Source organism: Talpa europaea (assembly GCF_964194135.1).
Source record: "Talpa europaea genome assembly, chromosome: 2".
In the NCBI taxonomy this organism is placed as follows: domain Eukaryota; kingdom Metazoa; phylum Chordata; class Mammalia; order Eulipotyphla; family Talpidae; genus Talpa; species Talpa europaea.
Genome location: NC_140068.1, coordinates 144,264,703 through 144,285,365, shown reverse-complemented (window position 1 = coordinate 144,285,365; position 20,663 = coordinate 144,264,703). Strand labels below are relative to the sequence as shown.

General features: G+C 39.6%; 1 protein-coding gene across 1 annotated transcript; it reads left to right on the top strand.

The window, feature by feature from the left end:
* Positions 1-4,196: 4,196 nt before the first annotated feature.
* On the top strand, positions 4,197-18,252 carry NRSN1 (neurensin 1; the record flags this gene model as incomplete). Its single annotated transcript, XM_084228022.1, has 2 exons — positions 4,197-4,385; positions 17,854-18,252. The coding sequence occupies 2 exons, from the start codon at positions 4,197-4,199 to the stop codon at positions 18,250-18,252; spliced, it is 588 nt and encodes a 195-aa protein (XP_084084148.1).
* Between the last annotated feature and the right edge of the window lie 2,411 nt (positions 18,253-20,663).

Here is a 20,663-nt window from a genome sequence, read left to right as displayed (position 1 = left end):
CAGATGGTTTCACTTATAGGAGGAATGTAGAGGATTCAAATAAGTGATGAGGGGGAAAAAGTAATTATAATAAAGTGAAAATCAAAATCAAAGCAACCATAAACCAGAGACATTCTGCAGGGGGAAGGAAGGAAGCAGGATCAAAACAGGGGAGAGAAGAGCACAAGGGACTATGGTGATGGTACATGGGTGAATGGGTGGTAGGAATTTCATTGGGACTATAACCAAGATGAGAAAGCATAACAATGTAAAAAATATATAAAATAAAAAAATAACAATAAAATAAAAAGAGATCTTGGAGGTACAAAATTACCACACCAATACCTTCATTATGCTTTAAAATTCATGCTTTTCTAAGTACTCATTCTCCTCTAAGCATGAATTCCAACAAGTGACATGTTTGGAAGAAGATATGAAATTTCTAAGACCAACAGGAACTGCTATTTCAGGCAATATATCTCATATGGTATTATATTAAATAATACCATTCAGCCTATGTAATACCAAATAATGCATACCTAACTTATCATTTGTATGTTGCGTTCAACTGAAGCTTCATACATACCATAATGAAGCAGAATCTGGGATAACCTAACAATGAAATCATTAGGATATACGTAGAAGCAGGAAACTGGTAAACCTGCATGTTTATCCAACAAAAATAACCAACTGCTTCTGGAGATGCATGGGCAAAGTGTCCTGGAAAACTACATCTAAGAAGAATTAGATATTATCTGGTCCATAGAGAGCTTGCTTGGGCTGCTATGACTCTTTGATTGCAGATCAAGAACTATCATTAGAGTTCTACAGGGTTAGCACAGTGCAGGCCCTGTTCTTAAGCTTTACATGCCTAAAGAGAAAACAAGACTCACTGGGATTTTCTGGAATGCATCTAACATCATAAAATCTATTCTGACTTAGAGTAGAGGCTTCTATCACTCCAGCTCAAAGCATTTGTTTTATGACACTTTCTATCTCTTTTGTGATTTTCTCCATATTGTGTTTAGAAAAGTTGGACTACTGAGCCTCATCCTATAAAGCAGAAACATTTAACCTACTGTGCCGGAAACAAGCTGTGCAGGGTATGATTACAATATGTCACACAGTCCTGCTCTGAATCAAGCTCAATCCTAAGGAACAGCTTCAGCTTCTAAGGAAAATAACTCTTACTGTTGCTATGAGGGATTTTTTTTTTTTGTTTCTCCTATCATATCTATTTTTGTAATTTTTTTCATGTTGAAGTCTTTGATGCTTTATAGGAAACCTAAAAATACATATTTAGAAGAGTCAGTTCTAATTATGCAAGTATATGATTCAGTCCATACTCCTGCTTAGTGTATTGTCATCTTTCATCTGTTCCCTGATTCATGCTGCAACCTTTAGCTGATGATTTTTCTCTGCCTCAGTTTCTTCAATGACAAAGCAGATTAGTAACACTAATCTCATCTCACCTTGACTGAAACTTTATTAGAATGTCAAATTTCAAAGAAAACTGATTTCAAGCAAAGTGCCTTTGACATTATTCTACTTACAAATCACTAGTAATAGGCTCTTATGAATCATCTTCTTTGTATAAGTATTAATTAAAAGGGATTGAAGAAGCCATACTTGTACTAGCACTGAAACTATGAAAATTAGGTTCACAAATAATTTGCTCCTGGGATTTGGCTGTTCTAATAAGGAAACATACATTCTAAAATCTTGATATTTTTATGAAAAAAATATCCTTTTGAAGTGCTCAAAAATTAAAACATAAACAAAAAATCCTTTTGCCCACTCCCCTTGCATTCTCCTTCTAGGTGATTTCTCTTGATGGCAGCTATACCTGAACAGGAAGAAATCATAGGGGTGGGCACCAAATATAATATTGACTAATGCTGAAAAGGATGGTCTTTGTTCATCATCACTTGCACCTATTTGTGTTATGTTTCTAAGATCAGAATCATATTTCCCTGAATCTGACTACATTGTTTAACCAAAATCCATTTGTGGCTAAGGGCATACATTTATGCTGTGTTTTTATGGGTTCCCGCTGTGGTTACTGGACAGAGAAATGTTAACTCTCCTTGACTTTCACTTCATTATTAGTTCCACGATTTTTTCCAGCCAAACTAAAGAGACCACACAGGAACATTTTAAAAAAGAAATTTAGATTATTTTGTTCCCTTATAGATAAGCATCGCTGCTTGATCTCTTGCTAATTAACTGAAAACATTTCAAATATCTTCTGTTCACTGGAATTCTAATGTAAGCCCTGAGAAAATTTGGTAAAATGGGAAAATACTCTTCCATCATGTTTCTTGCTTTGTCATGTTGAGACTGACGATATTTACATAGGAAAAACTATTTAGAGGGTAATTGGAAAATCCAAATAAGTATTTTACATTTCCAGCTAACATTTAACTGCTTCTACAGATTTCAGAAAACTAAGGAACAAATAGAATAACTGAGAATTCCCTGACTCACCACAACTGTTAGCCCACAGTAATTATATTTTTTTTTACCATGGATTAATAACCAAATACCCCTCTCTAGGTCCAAATCTAGTTTATTAGGTCAAATATAGATGAAAGTTTCACTTTCAGAAGGCAGAATCTCAAACAAGCCACCCATAACATAATTTCATTTAATAATTTTTATTGATACTAGACACCACCCGGGGAACAGTAAAAAGACTGGATCTACCCATTCACTATCTCAGCCTCTAGCTTGCCACATGGACAGATGTAGCCACAAATAATGAATGAAATATATGATGTTGGGGTCAGTGAGATGTGAGTGATTGGCTGATCTATTTGTATTAATAAAACATAGAGCACACATTGTTCAGCAGCTTTTTAACAAAGCTTCTGTACAGCTTGGCAATGCATCCAAATGTTAAGAGCAAGATACATGAGATCCAAAGGCAAATTATCAAATTGCTAAGAGTATCACTGTGCAGATTCCACAGGGAATCCACAAGATCCTGAGAGAACAGTCCAAGACAATTTCCATCTGTAATAAGTGAATGTGACTGCCTCATTCTTTAACACATAAGTCCAAAGAATCTTGGCTCCTAAAAGATTAAAGATTTCCTGTCAAGACAATGAAAAATACCACTTTCTTTCTTGCCATTTCTCATTGTTTCATGCTTAAATTTTTGCGTAATTTAAGTGAGTTTGGCTGTTATGTCTAGTTTCATTTATGGAGGACAAGTTCTAGTCATTATGAATTTGGAGCATTTTTGCACTAACTAAAAAAGAAGAGACGTTTATAAGAAAGATACAACTTTACACTTCCCCAAAGATGTACAGATACCCAACACGCATATGAAAAGATGTTCATTGTCTCTTACTGTTAAGGAAATGCAACTTAAATCAAAAATGAGATATCACCTTATATCTGTGAGAATGACTACTTTCCAAAAGACAGGAGACAACAATTATTGGAGAAGATGTGGGGAAAAGCTTGTACACTTTTGATGAGAATATAAACTGATCTAATCATTATGGAAAACAGTAAGGAGGTTCCTAAAAAAATTACAGAAATTCAATATTATCCAAATATCCCATTTCTGGGTATTCACCGAAAGAACTAATTCAGGGGAATATATGCACCCCCAAAGTCATTGTAGCCAAGAATTGGACCCAACCTAAGTGTCCGTCAACCGATGATTGGATAAAAAAGATGCACTTATGTGTACACACACACACACACACACACACACACAATGGAATACTACTCAGCTATAGAAAAAAGGATGAAATCTTGCCATTTGCAATAACATGGATACCTACAGGCATGATGCTGAGTGAAACAAGTCAGGAGAAACTCTATGTACTCTAACACACATGTGGTATTTTAAAAAAAAAAAGAACAAATGAATAAACAAACAAAAATAAATTTTAGACTATATGGTAAAATATGGAATCAGACTTTGAGTGGTCAATATAATGCAGTAATACACAGGTGCTGATTCATAGAGAGGCACACATGAAACCTACATAATATCATGAACCAATATTAGTTCAATTAAAAAATGAAAGAAAAGAAAGACATGATTTTAAAAATTTCTCTAGAAAAGAGCATTGCTCAAATAAAAATTTCCTGTCATTGACATTACTCGATTTGGTTCTCACCTTTAATATGCCTTTTGATCATGAGGTCAGAGCCCATGGCGCTGATCCATGCGCATTTTCTCATTCCAGCTGTGAAAGATGAGTTCTTGCAGCAATGTCTGTGGCTCCAGGCAGGTGCAGGCTGCAACTGAAGGTGGGTACCAGCGCTACGGAGTCCGGTCCTATCTGCACCAGTTTTATGAGGACTGTACCACCTCTATCTGGGAGTATGAGGATGATTTCCAGATCCAGAGATCACCTAACAGGTGGAGCTCAGTATTCTGGAAGGTATGTAAAGAGCATGTGTTTAACTCAAGAAATTGAAAAGTTATTGGATATGTCACTACAGAGAACTGAGATATTTCGTACACAGTTGTTGAACACCCCTGATGATACTAAATGCAGATTTCCTCCCTTAGGAAAGAGAATATGAAACTTGAACTAAAGAAAGTTTTGTAGATGATTTGCAGATAAGACAGATAGATATGCTTTCCATCTTTCTTCTTATTATTTTACTATTAAATATGTCATGAAATTGTTATTTAAAATGTGCTAGGAAATTATTATTTGAACTATGCCAGGAAATTCATCAACTATGAAGCTAACCATTGGCAAAACATGATGCTTTCAGCTTCTGTGACAGTCTTGGTAAGTTTCATTTGACAAATTGCAACAATCATTTAAAAGAATTGGACATTTAGAGAGAGTTGATGCTGAAACACAATATGGTAATCAGAATACCAGCTCTGATTCTACCAGATGTGGAATCATGAGGCCCTCTGAAACTCAGTTTCCCTAAAAGAAAGAACCTCATTGCAAAATGTGTTCAGTCATTCCACATATAATTAGTGAGCATCTATTCTATGTCAAGAAAATGCAAAGTTCTAGAGACTAAAGTGACAAAGGAAGAAAAAGCCCCTGTATCATGAAGAAACATGGAGAACAGACATAAGTCAATAAACTACATCAGAGAACATCAAGTAGTGATAAGTGCTGGGAAGAGACATACAGCAGGAGGGAAAGAAAGATAGCAACAGGGCTGGCATTAAATAGAAAGCCTTTCAGAGATGATGATATTTGAGCAAATAGCAGAATGAACTGAGGAAGCACACCATTAAACTATCTAGCTGAAGGTCATTTTAGGTTGGGAAAACAGCAAGTTCACCAACTCTGAAATGGGAACAAATTTGGTGTATTTCAAAGTTACACAAACCTCCTATAGGTTAAACATAAATCTCCTGCAGCCTCTTGGTTAACAAGAGACCACCCTATTGGAATGGAATTCAAGAAGGAAAGGACTATGATCGATTCAGAAAAAAATAAAAGAGCACAGACAATTTTTATGTTGAGTTTTGCTAATGAGGACTTTGTTTTTTACCGCAAGAGACATGGGAAGTCACCTGAACACTTTAAGCTGAAGAGTATCATGATCCAATTAATATTTTAACTGGCTCATTCTGGTTATTGCACAGAAAATAGGTGATAGAAGGACAAAGGTAGAAACAACTAGATTACTTAGGAGGCTATTAAAACAGTCAGGTAAAAGGGGCCTCCCTGGTGGCACAAGGGGTTAAGACTTCAACCTATGAAGCTTTCACAGCCACTGCAGCATGAGTTCGAGCCCCAGCCAGCCAGGGAGCTACCCACAGGGTACAGCAGAACCTCTCCTGACTCGCCTGCTGCTCCCCTCAGCAGTGTATTTCAGTCAGTCTGCCTGTTCTGTTCCCTACTCTGTCTCTGGTGAATCCTCTCACCCCCCACACCTCCGGCCTGTACCCCAGTTCTTGTATGCATAAACAAATAAAATCTTTAAAAAAAAATTCAGACAAGAGATGATGGTGGCTTTGATTAGAGTAGGATTAATGAAGATAGTGAGAAATAGTCAGAAGTAGCATTAAAGTTTGAAAGCCAAGATGTCATGGTATGCTGATGAGTTAGATATAAGAGGTGAAGTCCAGGAGGTCTCCAAGGCTTGCAGTCTGAGCTACTCAATGAATGGTGTTATAATGGACTGGGATGGAGAGCACTAGGAGAGCAGTAGCGATGAGAAGGGAACCAAGAGTTTGATTTTGGCTGTGTTATATCAAAGATACCTACTAGACATGCACAAGGTGATTTCTAGTAGCAATTTTTGTCTTTTTCTCATTTTTAATAATTTTATTTATTTTTTATATATTTTTTACATCATCCTTTTTTTCCCCACAATATATGCCTTCTCATCTCAGTTATAGTCCCGGTGAAATTCCCACTACCCATTCACCCATGTACCATCACCATAGTCCCTTGTGCTCTTCCCACCCATTTTGATCCTACTCCCTTCTCCTACCCTGCAGAATGTCTCTGGCTTATAGTTGCTTATTGATTTTGATTTTCACATTATTATAATAGCTTTTTTTCCCTGATCCCTTATTTGGATCCTCATATTTCTCCCATAAGTGAAACCATCAATATTTTTCTTTTTCTTTCTGGCTTATTTTTACTGAGCATGATCCCCTTCAGCTCCATCCATGTTGCTGCAAATGGTATGAGTTTATCTTTTTTGATTGCTGAGTAATATTCCATTGTGTATATATACCCCATCTTCTCTCTTTTTTTTAAAGATTTATTTATTTATTTATACAAGCACTGGGTACAGTCAGAAGCATGGGAGGGTGAGAGAATTCACCAGAGCCAGAGCGGGGAACAGAACAGGAAGACTGACGAAGTACACTGCTGAGGGGAGCAGCGGGTACAGCAGGATAGGTATGTTGCACCATGTGGGACCCTCGCCAGCAGCTGGGGGTGGAACCGGCACTGCAGAGGCTGCAGGAAGCTTCACAGCCCAACGCTCAACCACTGCGCCACCAGGGAAGGCCCTATACTCCATCTTCTTAATCCAGTCATCCATTTTGTTGTTTCCATAGCTTACCTATTGTAAATAGACCCAGTCTAGTAACAATTTAAACACAGCAATCTGCAACTCAGGAATTGGGAGTCACTGACATATAGAATGTATATAATGCACCAGTCTAGACAAGGTCACCTAGTAAGTATGAACACACAAGTGAAGAAGGCATTGAGATCTCCCAAAATTTGGAAATCAAAAAAGGGATCAATATTCAGGATGTGACATTGAGGTCAGCCGTAGATGATGTTTCAGTTCCATTCTAGATCTGATATACTGTATGCTGGGTTTTCCAATCATCCCAGATTTTCTCCCACAAGAACCCAGAAGTTTTGTCTGCTATTACAGAAATTTGCCATTTAATGGCAATATAATTTATTTTTTTTTTTTTTTTTTTTTTTATAAATTTTATTGTTATATTCCCCATACAATTGCAGCCCCCCATTCTGACCCCAATCCCTCCCCTCCCGCCCCCGCCCCCCTAAAAGTGTCTCTGGTTCATAGTTTTTTGTTGATTTTGATTTTCACTTTCTTATAGTTATTCATTTTCCTGGTCCATTATTTAAGTTTTCTAGATTCCTGCTATGAGTGAGACCATCCGGTATTTTTCTTTTTCTTTTTGGCTTATTTCGCTGAGCATGATCCCTTCCAGCGCCATCCATGTTGCAGCAAATTGCATGTGTTTATCTTTTTTGAATGCTGAGTAATATTCCATGGTATATATGTACCACATCTTCTTGATCCAGTCATCTATTTTTGGGCATTTGGGTTGTTTCCAAAGCTTAGCTATTGTAAACAGTGCTGCTATAAACATAGGGGTGCAGGTGTTCTTTGGAATTGATGTTTCTGTGTCCTTTGGGTACATACCTAGGAGTGGAATTGCTGGGTCATATGGAAGCTCTATGTTTAGTAGGTCCAGAAATCTCCACACAGCTTTCCACAGTGGTTGGACCAGTTTGCACTCCCACCAACAGTGCAGAAGAGTTCCTTTTTCTCCACACCCTCGCCAACATTTGTTGTTGCTAGTTTTTTTAATATGTGCCATTCTCACTGGTGTAAGATGGTATCTCATGGTAGTTTTGATTTGCATTTCCCTGATGACAAGTGATGTTGAACATTTTTTCATATGCCTGTTGGCCATTTGCATTTCCTCTTCAGAGAAGTTTCTTTTAAGCTCTTCTGCCCATTTTTTGACTGGATTATTTTCTTTGTTGTTGTTGAGTCTCATCAGCTCTTTGCAGATTTTTGTGATCAGTCCTTTATCATTAGTGTTGGGTGCAAAAATGTTCTCCCAGTTGGTGGGGTTTCTCTTTGTTTTTGTTATTGTCTCTTTTGCTGTGCAAAAGCTCTTTAATTTGATATAGTCCCAGCTGTTTATCTTTGCCTTCACTATCACTGCTTTGGGTGATGTGTCTGTAAAGATGTCTTTGATGTGCAAATCACGTAGTGTTTCGCCTATATTTCCTTCTATATATTTTATGGTTTCAGGTCTTATGTCTAGTTCTTTAATCCATTTTGAGTTGATTTTTGTGTATGGTGTGAGGTGGTGGTCAAGCTTCATTCTTTTGCATGTAGCGACCCAGTTTTCCCAGCACCATTTATTGAACAAACTTTCTTTGCTCCAATGCATAGTCTTTGCTCCTTTGTCAAAGATTAGTTGACCATAACTCTGTGGGTTTATTTCTGGATTTTCTATTCGATTCCATTGGTCTGTATGTCTGTTCTTGTTCCAATACCATGCAGTTTTGATGATTATGGCTTTGTAGTATAGTTTGAAGTCTGGGAGTCTGATGCCTCCATTCCCTTCTTTTTTTTTCAGGAGAGCTTTGGCTATTCGGGGTTTTTTGTGATTCCATATGAATTTCATCAATAATTGTTCTATTTCTTTGAAGAATGACATTGAAATTTTGATTGGAATAGCATTGAATCTGTATATTGCTTTTGGAAGGATGGCCATTTTAATAATGTTTATTCTTCCAATCCATGAGCAGGGGATGTCTCTCCATTTCTTTGTGTCTTCTTCTATTTCTTTTAACAGTGTTTTATAGTTTTCTTTGTATAGGTCCTTTACCTCTTTTGTTAGATTTATTCCCAAATATTTGATTTTTTTTGTTTCAATAACAAAAGGGATGGTCTTTTTGATTTCTTCTTCTTCAGATTTATTGTTTGTGTATAGGAAGGCTACTGACTTTTGCGTGTTGATTTTGTATCCTGCCACTTTACTGAACTGATTGATGAGTTGAATTAGCTTTTCTGTGGAGTTTTTGGGGTTCTCTATGTATAATATCATATCGTCTGCAAATAGTGATAGTTTGACTTCTTCTTTTCCTATTTGGATTCCTTGGATGTCTTTCTCTTGTCTTATTGCCCTGGCTAGGACTTCCAGTATTATATTGAAAAGCAATGGTGAGAGTGGACATCCTTGTCTTGTTCCAGATCTTAATGGAATTGCTTTCAGCTTTTCACCATTGAGAATGATACTGGCTGTTGGCTTGTCATAGATGGCCTTTATGATGTTGAGGTATGTTCCTTGTATCCCAAGAACTTCAAGGGCTTTTATCATGAATGGGTGTTGCACTTTGTCGAAAGCTTTCTCAGCATCTATTGATATTATCATATGGTTTTTATATTTCTTTTTGTTGATGTGTTGGATAACGTTGATTGATTTTCGGATGTTAAACCATCCTTGTGCCCCTGGAATGAATCCAACTTGGTCGTGGTGAATTATCTTATGGATACATTGTTGGATTCTGATAGCTAAAATTTTATTGAGGATTTTTGCATCAGTGTTCATTAGGGAGATTGGCCTGTAGTTTTCCTTTTTTGTGTTGTCCTTGTTCGGTTTTGGTATTAGTGTAATGTTGGCTTCATAGAACGTGTTTGGTATTGTCCCTTCCTTCTCAATTTTTTGGAAGAGTTTGTGAAGGATAGGCACTAATTCGTCTCTGAATGTTTGGTAGAATTCATTTGTAAATCCATCAGGTCCTGGGCTTTTGTTTTTGGGGAGGTTTTTGATTATAATGGCAATATAATTTAATAAGAAACAATGTAGCACACTGTGTATAAACATGGACTCTGTCTTCAGATTACATGTGCTCAAATCTCAGTTCTTCATTTAATAGTTCTGCGACTTTGGGCAAGTTAATTGACCTTGTTAGTGGACCTCCAATGGTTGTAATGCAAGTTAGTGGACTTCCAATGGTTGTAATGCAGTAAAAATACACAAAGCTGTAAAAATTACATCAGATAATATTTACAAAGAGCTTACAACATGTCTGATAAGCTACTAATATTACCAAATGCCACACGGGACAGTCAATTTTGAAATGAAAATAAAACAGGAAGTCTTATCATTAATAAAGCATTGGGCAAAATAGCTGTTAATAATGGAGTGTACAAGATCTAGGGTTTGTTCAAAATTTTGCTAATGTCCCTTGTTCCTTATTTGAATTAGTCAAGTCAGCTTCCTTGCCCTGAAGAAATGTTGCTTCTGATGAATCCTCACTGTGTGGACCAATGAAATACATTGCCAGAATTGGTACATTTTATATTTACCCAGTTAAGTGAGTGGTCACGTCCCTATGTGTCAAAATATAGATATGCATTTTCCTGACAGATCTGTTGAGACAAACACCTAAAATGCCATTGACATACAGAATATTTTTAGTGTTTATGTGGATTTAAAGCATTACTGGTTATGTGATTTGTGAAGCTGTAAACCCATTCAATAATATATGCATGTGGGTTTAAAATAAAGAACTCCCGTAAGTGACTAGACCTAGAACTCAGATTTCTATATTTTTTCCATTCTATTTTATACAAAGATCTGGAAGTATTTGTACCTGTGGTGATAGGCCTACTTCAAAGAATAAAAACAGCCAAAAGTCCATGAGGTCATAGAATATTATTTCAGGAAAACCCAAATCCCAGACACATACCCTAATCATAAAACTCCAGACCTGGAATTCAGACACCTACTGTCAACCTAAAGTACCAGAAATTCACTGTCTTAGAGACCTTAGCTCTACCAGGAAGATTAACTGCACTCTTAGATTTTCTCCTAGGGCATATAAGTGAATTCATTCCAATTTGACTAATGGAGAACTTTCTACCAACACAGAGAAAGGTACTGGTTAAAGACATGTTTATATTATTATAATCCCTTTTTATGAATTTGTTTTCATTTTAAATTGCATCTATGAGTGGTTTAAGTGGCTTTCTCTTTTCCCTCTTCCACTACTATGTTGCTAAGATTATGTTGAAGGCTTTACTCCCAGTGCCTCAGTTGGAGTCTGCCCTTGCTCCATCTTCTTAGCAATGGACAACTTGGAGGGGCTTAACTAGAGATAGAAATTAAATGGGAATGCTTTAGAATCTTTGCTCACATGCATCTGCATAACTTCTATCTTACTGTGTGAGTCTTTCTTTTTATGCAAATAGAGCAGACCACTATTCTATTAAATCTTGTGTAGATGCTCCTAATGGCTGTCAGAAGCATAGGGCAAGAACCCAGGAGAAAGATCTAGGCTAGAGTTAGAGATTTGGAAGTCACTGGTATTGGGGAGAATTGAAGCCACAGTCACAGATTAAACCCTGGAGGAAATATGGGGCCTCCCCGCTGGCACAGGGGGTTGAGCACAGAGCTGTGAAGCTGTCCGCAGCCTCTGCAGCACTGGTTTGATTCCCAGCCAGGGAGATTCCCACGTGGTGAGGCAGACCTCTCCTGTCATGCCCTCTGCCCCCTTCAGCAGTGTATTTCAGTCATCTGTCTGTTCTGCTCCCCTATCTCTCTCTGGTGAATCCTCTCACCCTCCCACGCCTCTGACTGTACCCCAGCAATTGTATAAAAATGAATAAATCTTAAAAAAAAAAAAACCCTAGAGGAAATATATTGAACAAGAGAAGTGAGTCAAGGGTGGAATCCTGGGGAACACCAGTAATTTAAGAAGAATGTCTGGCAAAACAAGCTGAGTGACTTGTTAAAGGTAGATACAGCAGCAGAAGTTGTGTCAAGGATACCAATAAGTGAGAGTTTTCAGAAAGTCTAAGTGCTTAACAACAATGACTGCAGAATATTCAAATGAAACAAGAAGGATAAATTACATTGGATTTGACAGTTAGGAGGTCAATAGTGACCTCAGAGAGAATAGTGTCAGTGAAATAATGGAAGACAGTTTGGCTATCAAGGATGGAAATGATCTCAAGCAGTAGCTTGAAAAGGAAACATACCCTAGAATAGTTTTTAAAGACGGAAATCATTGCATCTGTTTATGTGCAATAAGGACACCGTCTCAGTAAGGGAGAAGAGAGAATGTGGGTTTCCACGACCCAGGTGAAGGGATGCTGTGACGATTGTATGAAATAACACAAGTGGAAGGATCTAGATCATAGCAGCAATCGGATATTGTTTTGTATAGTGTCCTTAATGCAGGTCTGACACAAGGCTTGAGAGAGTTGAACTAGAATCTGCTGTCACTGCTGGCAGGTGACACCACTCTAAGCTCAGATCCTGCTAAGCAGAGGTCATCAGCGGCCCTCAGGGATGATGGAGAAGTTTTCGCTCTTGAAACACTTCCCCTGAATTACCTCTAACCCAGATGGCTCCTTTCACATTTAGCTCCCTCCAGCTTTTTCCCCACACCACACACACTGTTCCTTCCTGCCACACTGGTTCTTGTTTCCAATAGTCATTACTGCCTCCTCTGCCAGAACAGCTGTGTGGCTTCTACTGCCAGCTTTGCTTATTGGAGTGAACTGCATTTTCAGACCTCATCAGCTCTCGGAGATACAACAGAGGGGGTATTGGTCAAAATAACAGCAGTCTCTGGCTTGGAGTTCCTACCCACAAAATTGCTGGAATCCACCTATCCAATCCACCTTTCCAACACCAGGGTCTGGGTTTTTGTACATCCTCCCACAGCCAAAAGAATACAGAAGGCACAGCCCAAAAGCTGTCCTTGCTGCTGTCCTTAGGGATTGTCACGTGTGGACAGGTAATTCTCACTCATTATTGGTGTTGATCTCACCCCACAGCAGAATGCTCCCATAGGAGGACTCTAGGCAGCATATTCCAACTCTTCTGCATGGTCCAAACAGGGCTGCTTTGCTCTCTCGGACCCTTAAAAGACCTCTGTATTGCATTTTTAAAGTCAATTTAATAGAACCCCCTTTCTTGGAGACCCAAGACCACCTCATTTTATATTACTTTATGTCATAGCCCCCAATTTTCGTTCCTTCCAGTATGTCATCATGGTTCCAGGATTAAGTTGATGTACACCAACATCCCTCCTCACAACTCCATCATACACTCAAGGAAGTTGAGTCTCAGGATACTTTCGATGTCATCAATTGCTTCTTCATGCCCACCATCCCAAATTCTCTCTGATGTGTTTTTAACAAGCTGGGAGTCTCAGCTGCTCACATCTCTTAAAGACCCTCCTTAGACTTGCATTGATGACATCTTCAGAATCTTTGGAGTCAACTATTCATTAGGTCATGCCTCCTTCAGGAGTGGTGGGTCTCTCTGAGCCTCTGAGACACAGAGGAAAAGGGAGAAGACTCAGGGAGGCCAGCCGTTTTCCACTTCTCAGAGCGAGCAGGAGTGCAGCCATCTGCAAGGCATGGTTTGCCTTTTCGTTTCTGAGTGATGTTCCAAGAGTGGGTTTTAATCTATAAAGCACCGCTCAGTGGAGGAGCAGACTGCTCTGAGAATCAGTCACCTGACTCCATATTCAGAAGACTGGTGGTTAAGTTAGTCAGTCAAGAATATTTATTGAGCATGAGGCTGGAACAAGAGCTGAGGGAGACAGGACAGAGAGCATTGGCCTGGTTGTCCTCCAGCAGCTGGAAAACTAAGACGGATGCATTTTTGCTGCCCTCCATTCTTAAGAATTAGTGCCATTTCCTGAGGGGGGGAGGTAATTTAGTGGCATATGAAGTATGTCACCAGGGCTATCTATGTTAATTTCATTTGTGCATTCAGAATTTTCCAGTGTGAGTCATTTTCTAAAAGTTATAAATAATGGTTAGTCTTTGAAGGTGAATTTTAGAAAAATGTAGAAAGCCTTCCAAAATGTTCTTTTTTACTACCCAATCTTGCCAACAGTCCTTATATCTTCTGCAGAAGTTTCTATTTTTTTTATTTTTAAGAAGACTTTGCATTGACCCTTCTGTCAGTTTTTCAGTTTCTTTATAATACCTAATGGGAATTTGTCCTATATGGTGACTTACTCTCTGCTCTAATAAAAAATAATGGCCACCATATACAAAATAGTCATTAGCAAAGTATCATGGGAGAATGAGAGCAGGGGTAGAACTTAACATGCTGACCTGGATTAGAGCCAGCCTGCTGTGAAACTTGCTTCTTTGACCTTCAGACCTGTTTCGTATGGGTGAAATGGGGTAAAAATACTTCCCTCTCACAAGACACTGGTGAGGATCAAGTGAAAAACACATCTAGCACTGTGCCACCTCCTAATAGACTCTCGCCAATATTGGCTCTCTTTACCCCTCTGTTGGGTGGGTTAATTCATGGGTCTGTTTTCCTTCTAGTATCCAAACCTACATTATTAATATATTAGCCTGAAATTTTTTTATAATAAATTTTATTTTTATATTCCCCATACAATTGCAACCCCCTTATTTGGACCCCAATCCCTCCCCTCCCCACCCCCCACCCCCCATAGAGTGTCTCTGGTTCATAGTTGTTTGTTGATTTTGATATTTTCTTTCTTATGGTTATTCTTTTTCCTGGTCCCTTAATTAAGTTTTCTAGATTCCTGCTATGAATGAGACCATCGGGTATTTTTCTTTTTCTTTCTGGCTTATTTCGCTGAGCATGATCCCTTCCAGCGCCATCCATGTTGCTGCAAATTGCATGTGTTTATCTTTTTTGATTGCTGAGTAATATTCCATGGTGTATATGTACCACATCTTCTTGATCCAGTCATCTATTTTTGGGCATTTGGGTTGTTTCCAAAGCTTAGCTATTGTAAATAGTGCTTCTATAAACATAGAGGTGCAGGTGCTCTTTGGAATTGATGTTTCTGTGTCCTTTGGGTAAATACCTAGGAGTGGAATTGCTGGATCATATGGACCTGAAATTTAACAGGTACATAAGTTAGAGAAATATACTTTAAATGTTCAAGATTAAATGGTGGTATGCATTGGGTTATTTTTCCAACCTTGCTGTTCACTAACAGTAATTAGAAACAGGAAGAAATGAAAGATGTGTTTAAAAAATAAATAAATGAAATAAACGTATTAGCTATTCTTTATTCTAAGTGGTGAATAATTATTTCAATACTGTTGTCGATGCAGAATAATTTTATAAGTGCTGTATTTCCAAACAACAACAATAAACAATAACAATAGCTATTTATCATAATTTATTACTTAGCCAGGCACAGGGTTAAGTGTTTTTGTACATGGGCTCACTCAGTTCTCAAAACAACACTGAGTTAGGTATTATTATCATTGATCATTTTACAGAAGGGGAAATTTACAAGAATGTTTAAGTAATTTTACTTATATAATACAAATGATAACATACCTCTATGTCCGGCTCTGTTCATTCCAAGATTCTGAACTTAAACCACCAAATGATAGATGACTTTCCATTGTTGTTGTGTCAATTTTATCAGAACTTATGTTAACGCACTTTGATCTCCATCTACGACTCTTAACAATTCTCAACATCTAAAATCCAAATAACTACCTGTCAGAGGAGTAAGAGCCTTCCTGGGGATCAGTTAGATGGTGGCCTCTATCCCTGCCTTTGCTACTTCTTAGCTGTCCTTCCTCACAACAGTGACCTCCCCACAAGAGGCTACCTTTCACACCTATATATCTGCAATTGGGGTTCTTCCCCACTTCTTGGGGAAAGGGTGAGTAGTTAATAATATAGACCATCAGTAGTGGCCTCCAGCCAAAACCACCAGCAACATACCTATATGTTGAACAAGCGGAGCGTATTTTTCATCATAGTGAAAAAGAAGGATGCTATAGAGACTCCTAGGGCATTCAGTAAGAGTGTGAGAAAGAACAGAGTTCGCAGCATGAGTTTGCTCCCCGGCCAGGGAGCTACCCACATGGTGCAGCAGACCTCTCCTGGGCTTTGAATGGGCAGTTTGGAAGGATCTAAGGGGGCAAGAGTTCATCCTGGATTATCAAGTGCCAGAGTCCAGCTCCGGTGAACAGTGTTGAGAGAGGAATCCAATTGAGCCGTGGAAATTACCAAGAAATGACAGACACAAAATAGAGTTTGAGCAGGAGCCAGGGCACACAAGACCTCTCATTCATGCTCAAGCACCCCAAGTGCCCGATGCAACTCATTTTTATTGATACAAACAGCCGACACCCCCTACCCCCCACATTTTAGGTTGGTTACTAGATGATGAAGTATTCTCTTAGCATTTGGCCTTGTCGGGGCACACATTCACCACCAAGGTTCTGCACCATCAGGTCATTCTGTTTCTTTTTCTAATCTAGTTTGTCCCCCAGACATAGCTTCACAGGCACAAGAAAGAACACCCCAATCTGTACACGGGCCAGTTCTCCGACCCAAGCTGATCAGTTTTTTAGCCATGACTTTGCTGTTTTCCTTGTCTCAGCACTTCATGCCTTAGGGGTCTCCAACAATCAAGGACAGTTTGATAATTGTCTATCTTTATACATCTCACCTAGAGTGGGACCAGACTAGAGCAAGACAAAGCTGTAATTGGTAAAGAAACAGAAGGTTATTCACATTAGCTGGAGGGAAGGGAGTGTGTGTGTGAGTGTGTGTGTGTGTGTGTGTTGGGGGTGGGGGCTGGCAGTTTGTGGTCTGCATGATGACTCTGTTTTTGTATCCATGCTTAGAAAGAAATATGAAGGGGGCTGGTATGGTCTCATTTCATCATGCACCCTGAATGCAATTTTCCAATACTGATGATCTATGAAATGGATTGTGGTCATGAGATGTCACTGTGGGCTCCAGGTCAGCTCCTAACATCAAAGTCCAGTGGGCAGTCAGGCCAGCTCCTGCATATCAGGGATGCTTTTCTCTTCCTCAGAGCCAAAATGAGATATTGTAAGCAAAAGAGTCTTTCTCGGCTGCAAAGCCTTGTACAAGTGAAAGACTCAAAGGGAAAATCAAGAGTGCTACAGTTCCTGGTTGGTATTAAAATCAGAAAGTATCTCCTTTCCACTTCTTTTGTTGTTGCTGAAGAAAGAATATTTAATGAGAAGCATTGTAGTCCCTTTATTCTAAATTCTGCATGTCATAAACACGATTTTTTTAAAAATCCAAGAACTGAGCCATAAAAAACTTATAGATATGGTATGACTTGCTTCAAAATTTTCATCTGCAAAGAATTCTCAAGCAAGAGTTGCATTTGTTTTCTCTGCATAGAAGTTTTTCCATCTGTTTTTCCTAGAAGTAGTAATTTCATTAAAAGTTCCAGTTGGGATATCAACATAGAAGTCTGGGTGAACATCTGAGGGCAGATCTAAACTACCTCAGGTCATTTTGCTTGTGTCAATTATTTTCTTTGACACAGAACAGCTCTTCTAAAATCCCTGTAGACAAGGCATAATGACTGCAAGTTCCCTTCCTCTCTATTCCCTTTCTTCTCTCATTCTCCAATTATACTACATGCACAATACATTTCTGTTTAATCAAAGTAATAGTGCTTCATAACATTCAGGTGTTGATTGCTGAGAGTCCACATATGTCTCTATCTACTATATTAAAGCTACCGCTAAGGGCCTCCCTGGTGGTGCAGGGCTTAAAGACAGCGCTATCTAAGAGAACAAAACCAGTCCCGCCTGGAGATCTCGGTGAGAGTCAAAGCTCATGCTTATTCTTTCTTGCTTCGTTGTCTCTTCCTGTAGGTCGGACTCATCTCTGGCACAGTCTTTGTGATTCTTGGCTTGACTGTTCTAGCAGTGGGCTTTGTGGTGCCCCCCAAAATTGAAGCCTTTGGTGAAGCTGATTTTGTGGTGGTTGACACACATGCTGTCCAGTTCAACGGAGCCCTGGACATGTGCAAGCTGGCGGGGGCTGTTCTCTTCTGCATCGGGGGTACGTCCATGGCAGGGTGTCTGCTGATGTCGGTGTTCGCCAAAAGCTACTCTAAAGAAGAGAAATTCCTTCAGCAAAAGTTCAAAGAGCGAATCGCAGACATCAAGGCCCAAACTCCACCCATTACAAAAGCTCCAGGCCCGGGAGAAACAAAGATCCCGGTCACTCTGTCCAAGGTACACAATGTCCAGCCCATCTCGACAACCTGAAATCCTTTCCACCTGAGACCTCCCCTAAGTTACACACATGGTTAGAATGGAGTGGCCAGTTTTTAAGATGACAGGGATTTGACCTTGACTTACCCCAGGGCCATGTGCTGCTGAGGGCAGCAGAGCCTGTGACCTCACACTTGCTCGGGGCAGGTGGAGGTGGGGGTTGAAGCCGTGTGTTAATTTGTGCACACCACCCAGCTCTTCGAGGGGTGCTTCTGGGTGCCCCCCAGAGCCCTCTGGAAAACCCCTCTCATCTATAGTGAGACTTTGTGTCCTTTTCCATGTTATTGGAAAGCGCCGAACCTTCTAGACCAGCCTCCCAATGGTCTGTTTTGTTTTCTAATATTGTTTTTTTCTGACTTTTCTGTGTGGTGCTGCCTTCCTGTCTCAGTACGTGTGTGTTCATAGAAAAACTGAGTTCCCTGATTTTGACCCAAATGTTAGTCCAATCACCGTATCTAAACATGAGGTTCCTGAGATTGGATAGCTGCATTCTGCGCAAATCTCTTTGCTTTCTCCACTTTTGTTTGTACTTCAGAAGCTAAAACAGTCAACTTCAGAAACTTACATAAAAAATTAATATGAGTAGCGTCTACTTATGCAATGTCCACAAGCCAAGAAATCTGAGTTCCAATGACTAATAAGTGGTATGACCTTGGAGAAATCATTTAACCTCCTCGGTCTCAGATTCCTCAACTGCATCACAGAGGTCCTGGACTGTGATGCCCAAAACTTCTTTTTTTTTTTTGCCACATATCATCATGTCCCTCCACCCCAGGATATGTGCAGCAACTTTGTGGTTCTCACCACAGTGGGTTTATTCAGACCTGAACTCCCAGAAAGTCACCAAGTCAGCAGCCTCCATGCTCCCTACCCTTAAGCATCTGACCCAGCAGTTTATACAATGCTAGCATATTTTTATAAAGACAAAAGTAAGCAATCCTCAAATAGGAAACCCCCGAGTAGATATTAACCTTACAAAGGGGTTTTCTTTCTCAAATATGACATTCCACTCTCGAGCAAGATGTTCATCTCATCCCTTTGCACTTTTATTTAATCTGTGGATTTTAATCACACCAAGGAAGAACAAAGGTGTGACCTTGGTATTCTCTCAGAATTTGTGCCACCTTCGAGTCCTGTCTTTTATTTTTTCCTCCTTCACTAGATAAATAAAATATGTGAACAAGCAAAACCTGAATCGCTTTGTCATTCCTTCAGTGTGGCTTTTTTTCTCTCCAACATGTAATTTTCCATTCTGAGGCTGAATAGGCTTTGATGTTCCTCTGGCTAAATGAGAGACTAAATGAAGCAATTAGTGCTCTTTGTGCACACTGTTTATTTTGCACAGTCCAGCATAAAACACAGGGCAAATCAGCATCCTCACCAAGGATCACTGGCCAGATACAGGAGAAATTGTTCCAATTTCCTCAGGTTTTACCTTCCTGTAACAATACCATTTTAATCTTGCTCCATGAAGCCATCTACAAGCCCCCAAGCATCTGTTCAAGGCAACATCACTGGAAGCTTTCCATACTTGCTTCTGGCTTGTGTGCCAATGAATCTTTGAGGATGACAGTTGACCTTAAACTTTGAGGATGACCGTTGACCTTAGAAGTCTGTGGAATGGGGCCTTCCTGGTGCCTCAGACGCAACCGATGAAGCCATCCGCAGCCTCTGCAGCATGAGTTCGATCCCCAGCCAGGGGGCTACCCACATGGTGCAGCAGACCTCTCCTGCCTCGCCCGCTGCTCCCCTCAGCAGTGTATTTCAGTAGATCTGCCTGTTCTGCTCCCCGCTCTGTCTCTGGTGAATCCTCTCACCACAACAACACCTCTGGCCTGTAACCTAGTTCTTGTATGAATAAATAAATCAGTCTTTAAAAAAAGACTGTAGAATGAAAAGTAGTGGCTGGGGGGCTGGAGAGCTTTTAGGTACAGGCATGCTAGCAACCATAAAAAAAAATCCCTATTTCTCAAACCTGAAAGAAACCCAGATGGACACAGAAGATGTTGGGCCTAAAAGAGATTTGTTGAACCCTGTATGTTCTGTCCTGCCCAGGCTTTATGGAAGTGGGTACAGTAAGGACCCTCCCAGCACCCCCACAAGAGGAAGTGAGGATATTGTAGGGAAGCAGAGGAAGGAAGTTGAATGGTATCAGGAAATACAGCCTGATCTTTGAATAGGAAGCAGTTCGTATGGAATCAGAAGACAGGGAGCAACAGACTAAAGATTTTAAAGGGATTTTCAGGTCTGATTGGGCAGACATCAGTGGTAGGGCAAACCAGAATGGTTTTAGAGCCTTGTTCTCAGCCTGTTTGTTGCATCTAACTGATCCTTCCCTTCAGTAGTGAAACTTTTAAGGCAAAGTAATAGGGCACACCTAGAGATGGGGAGGAAGATAGGGGGAA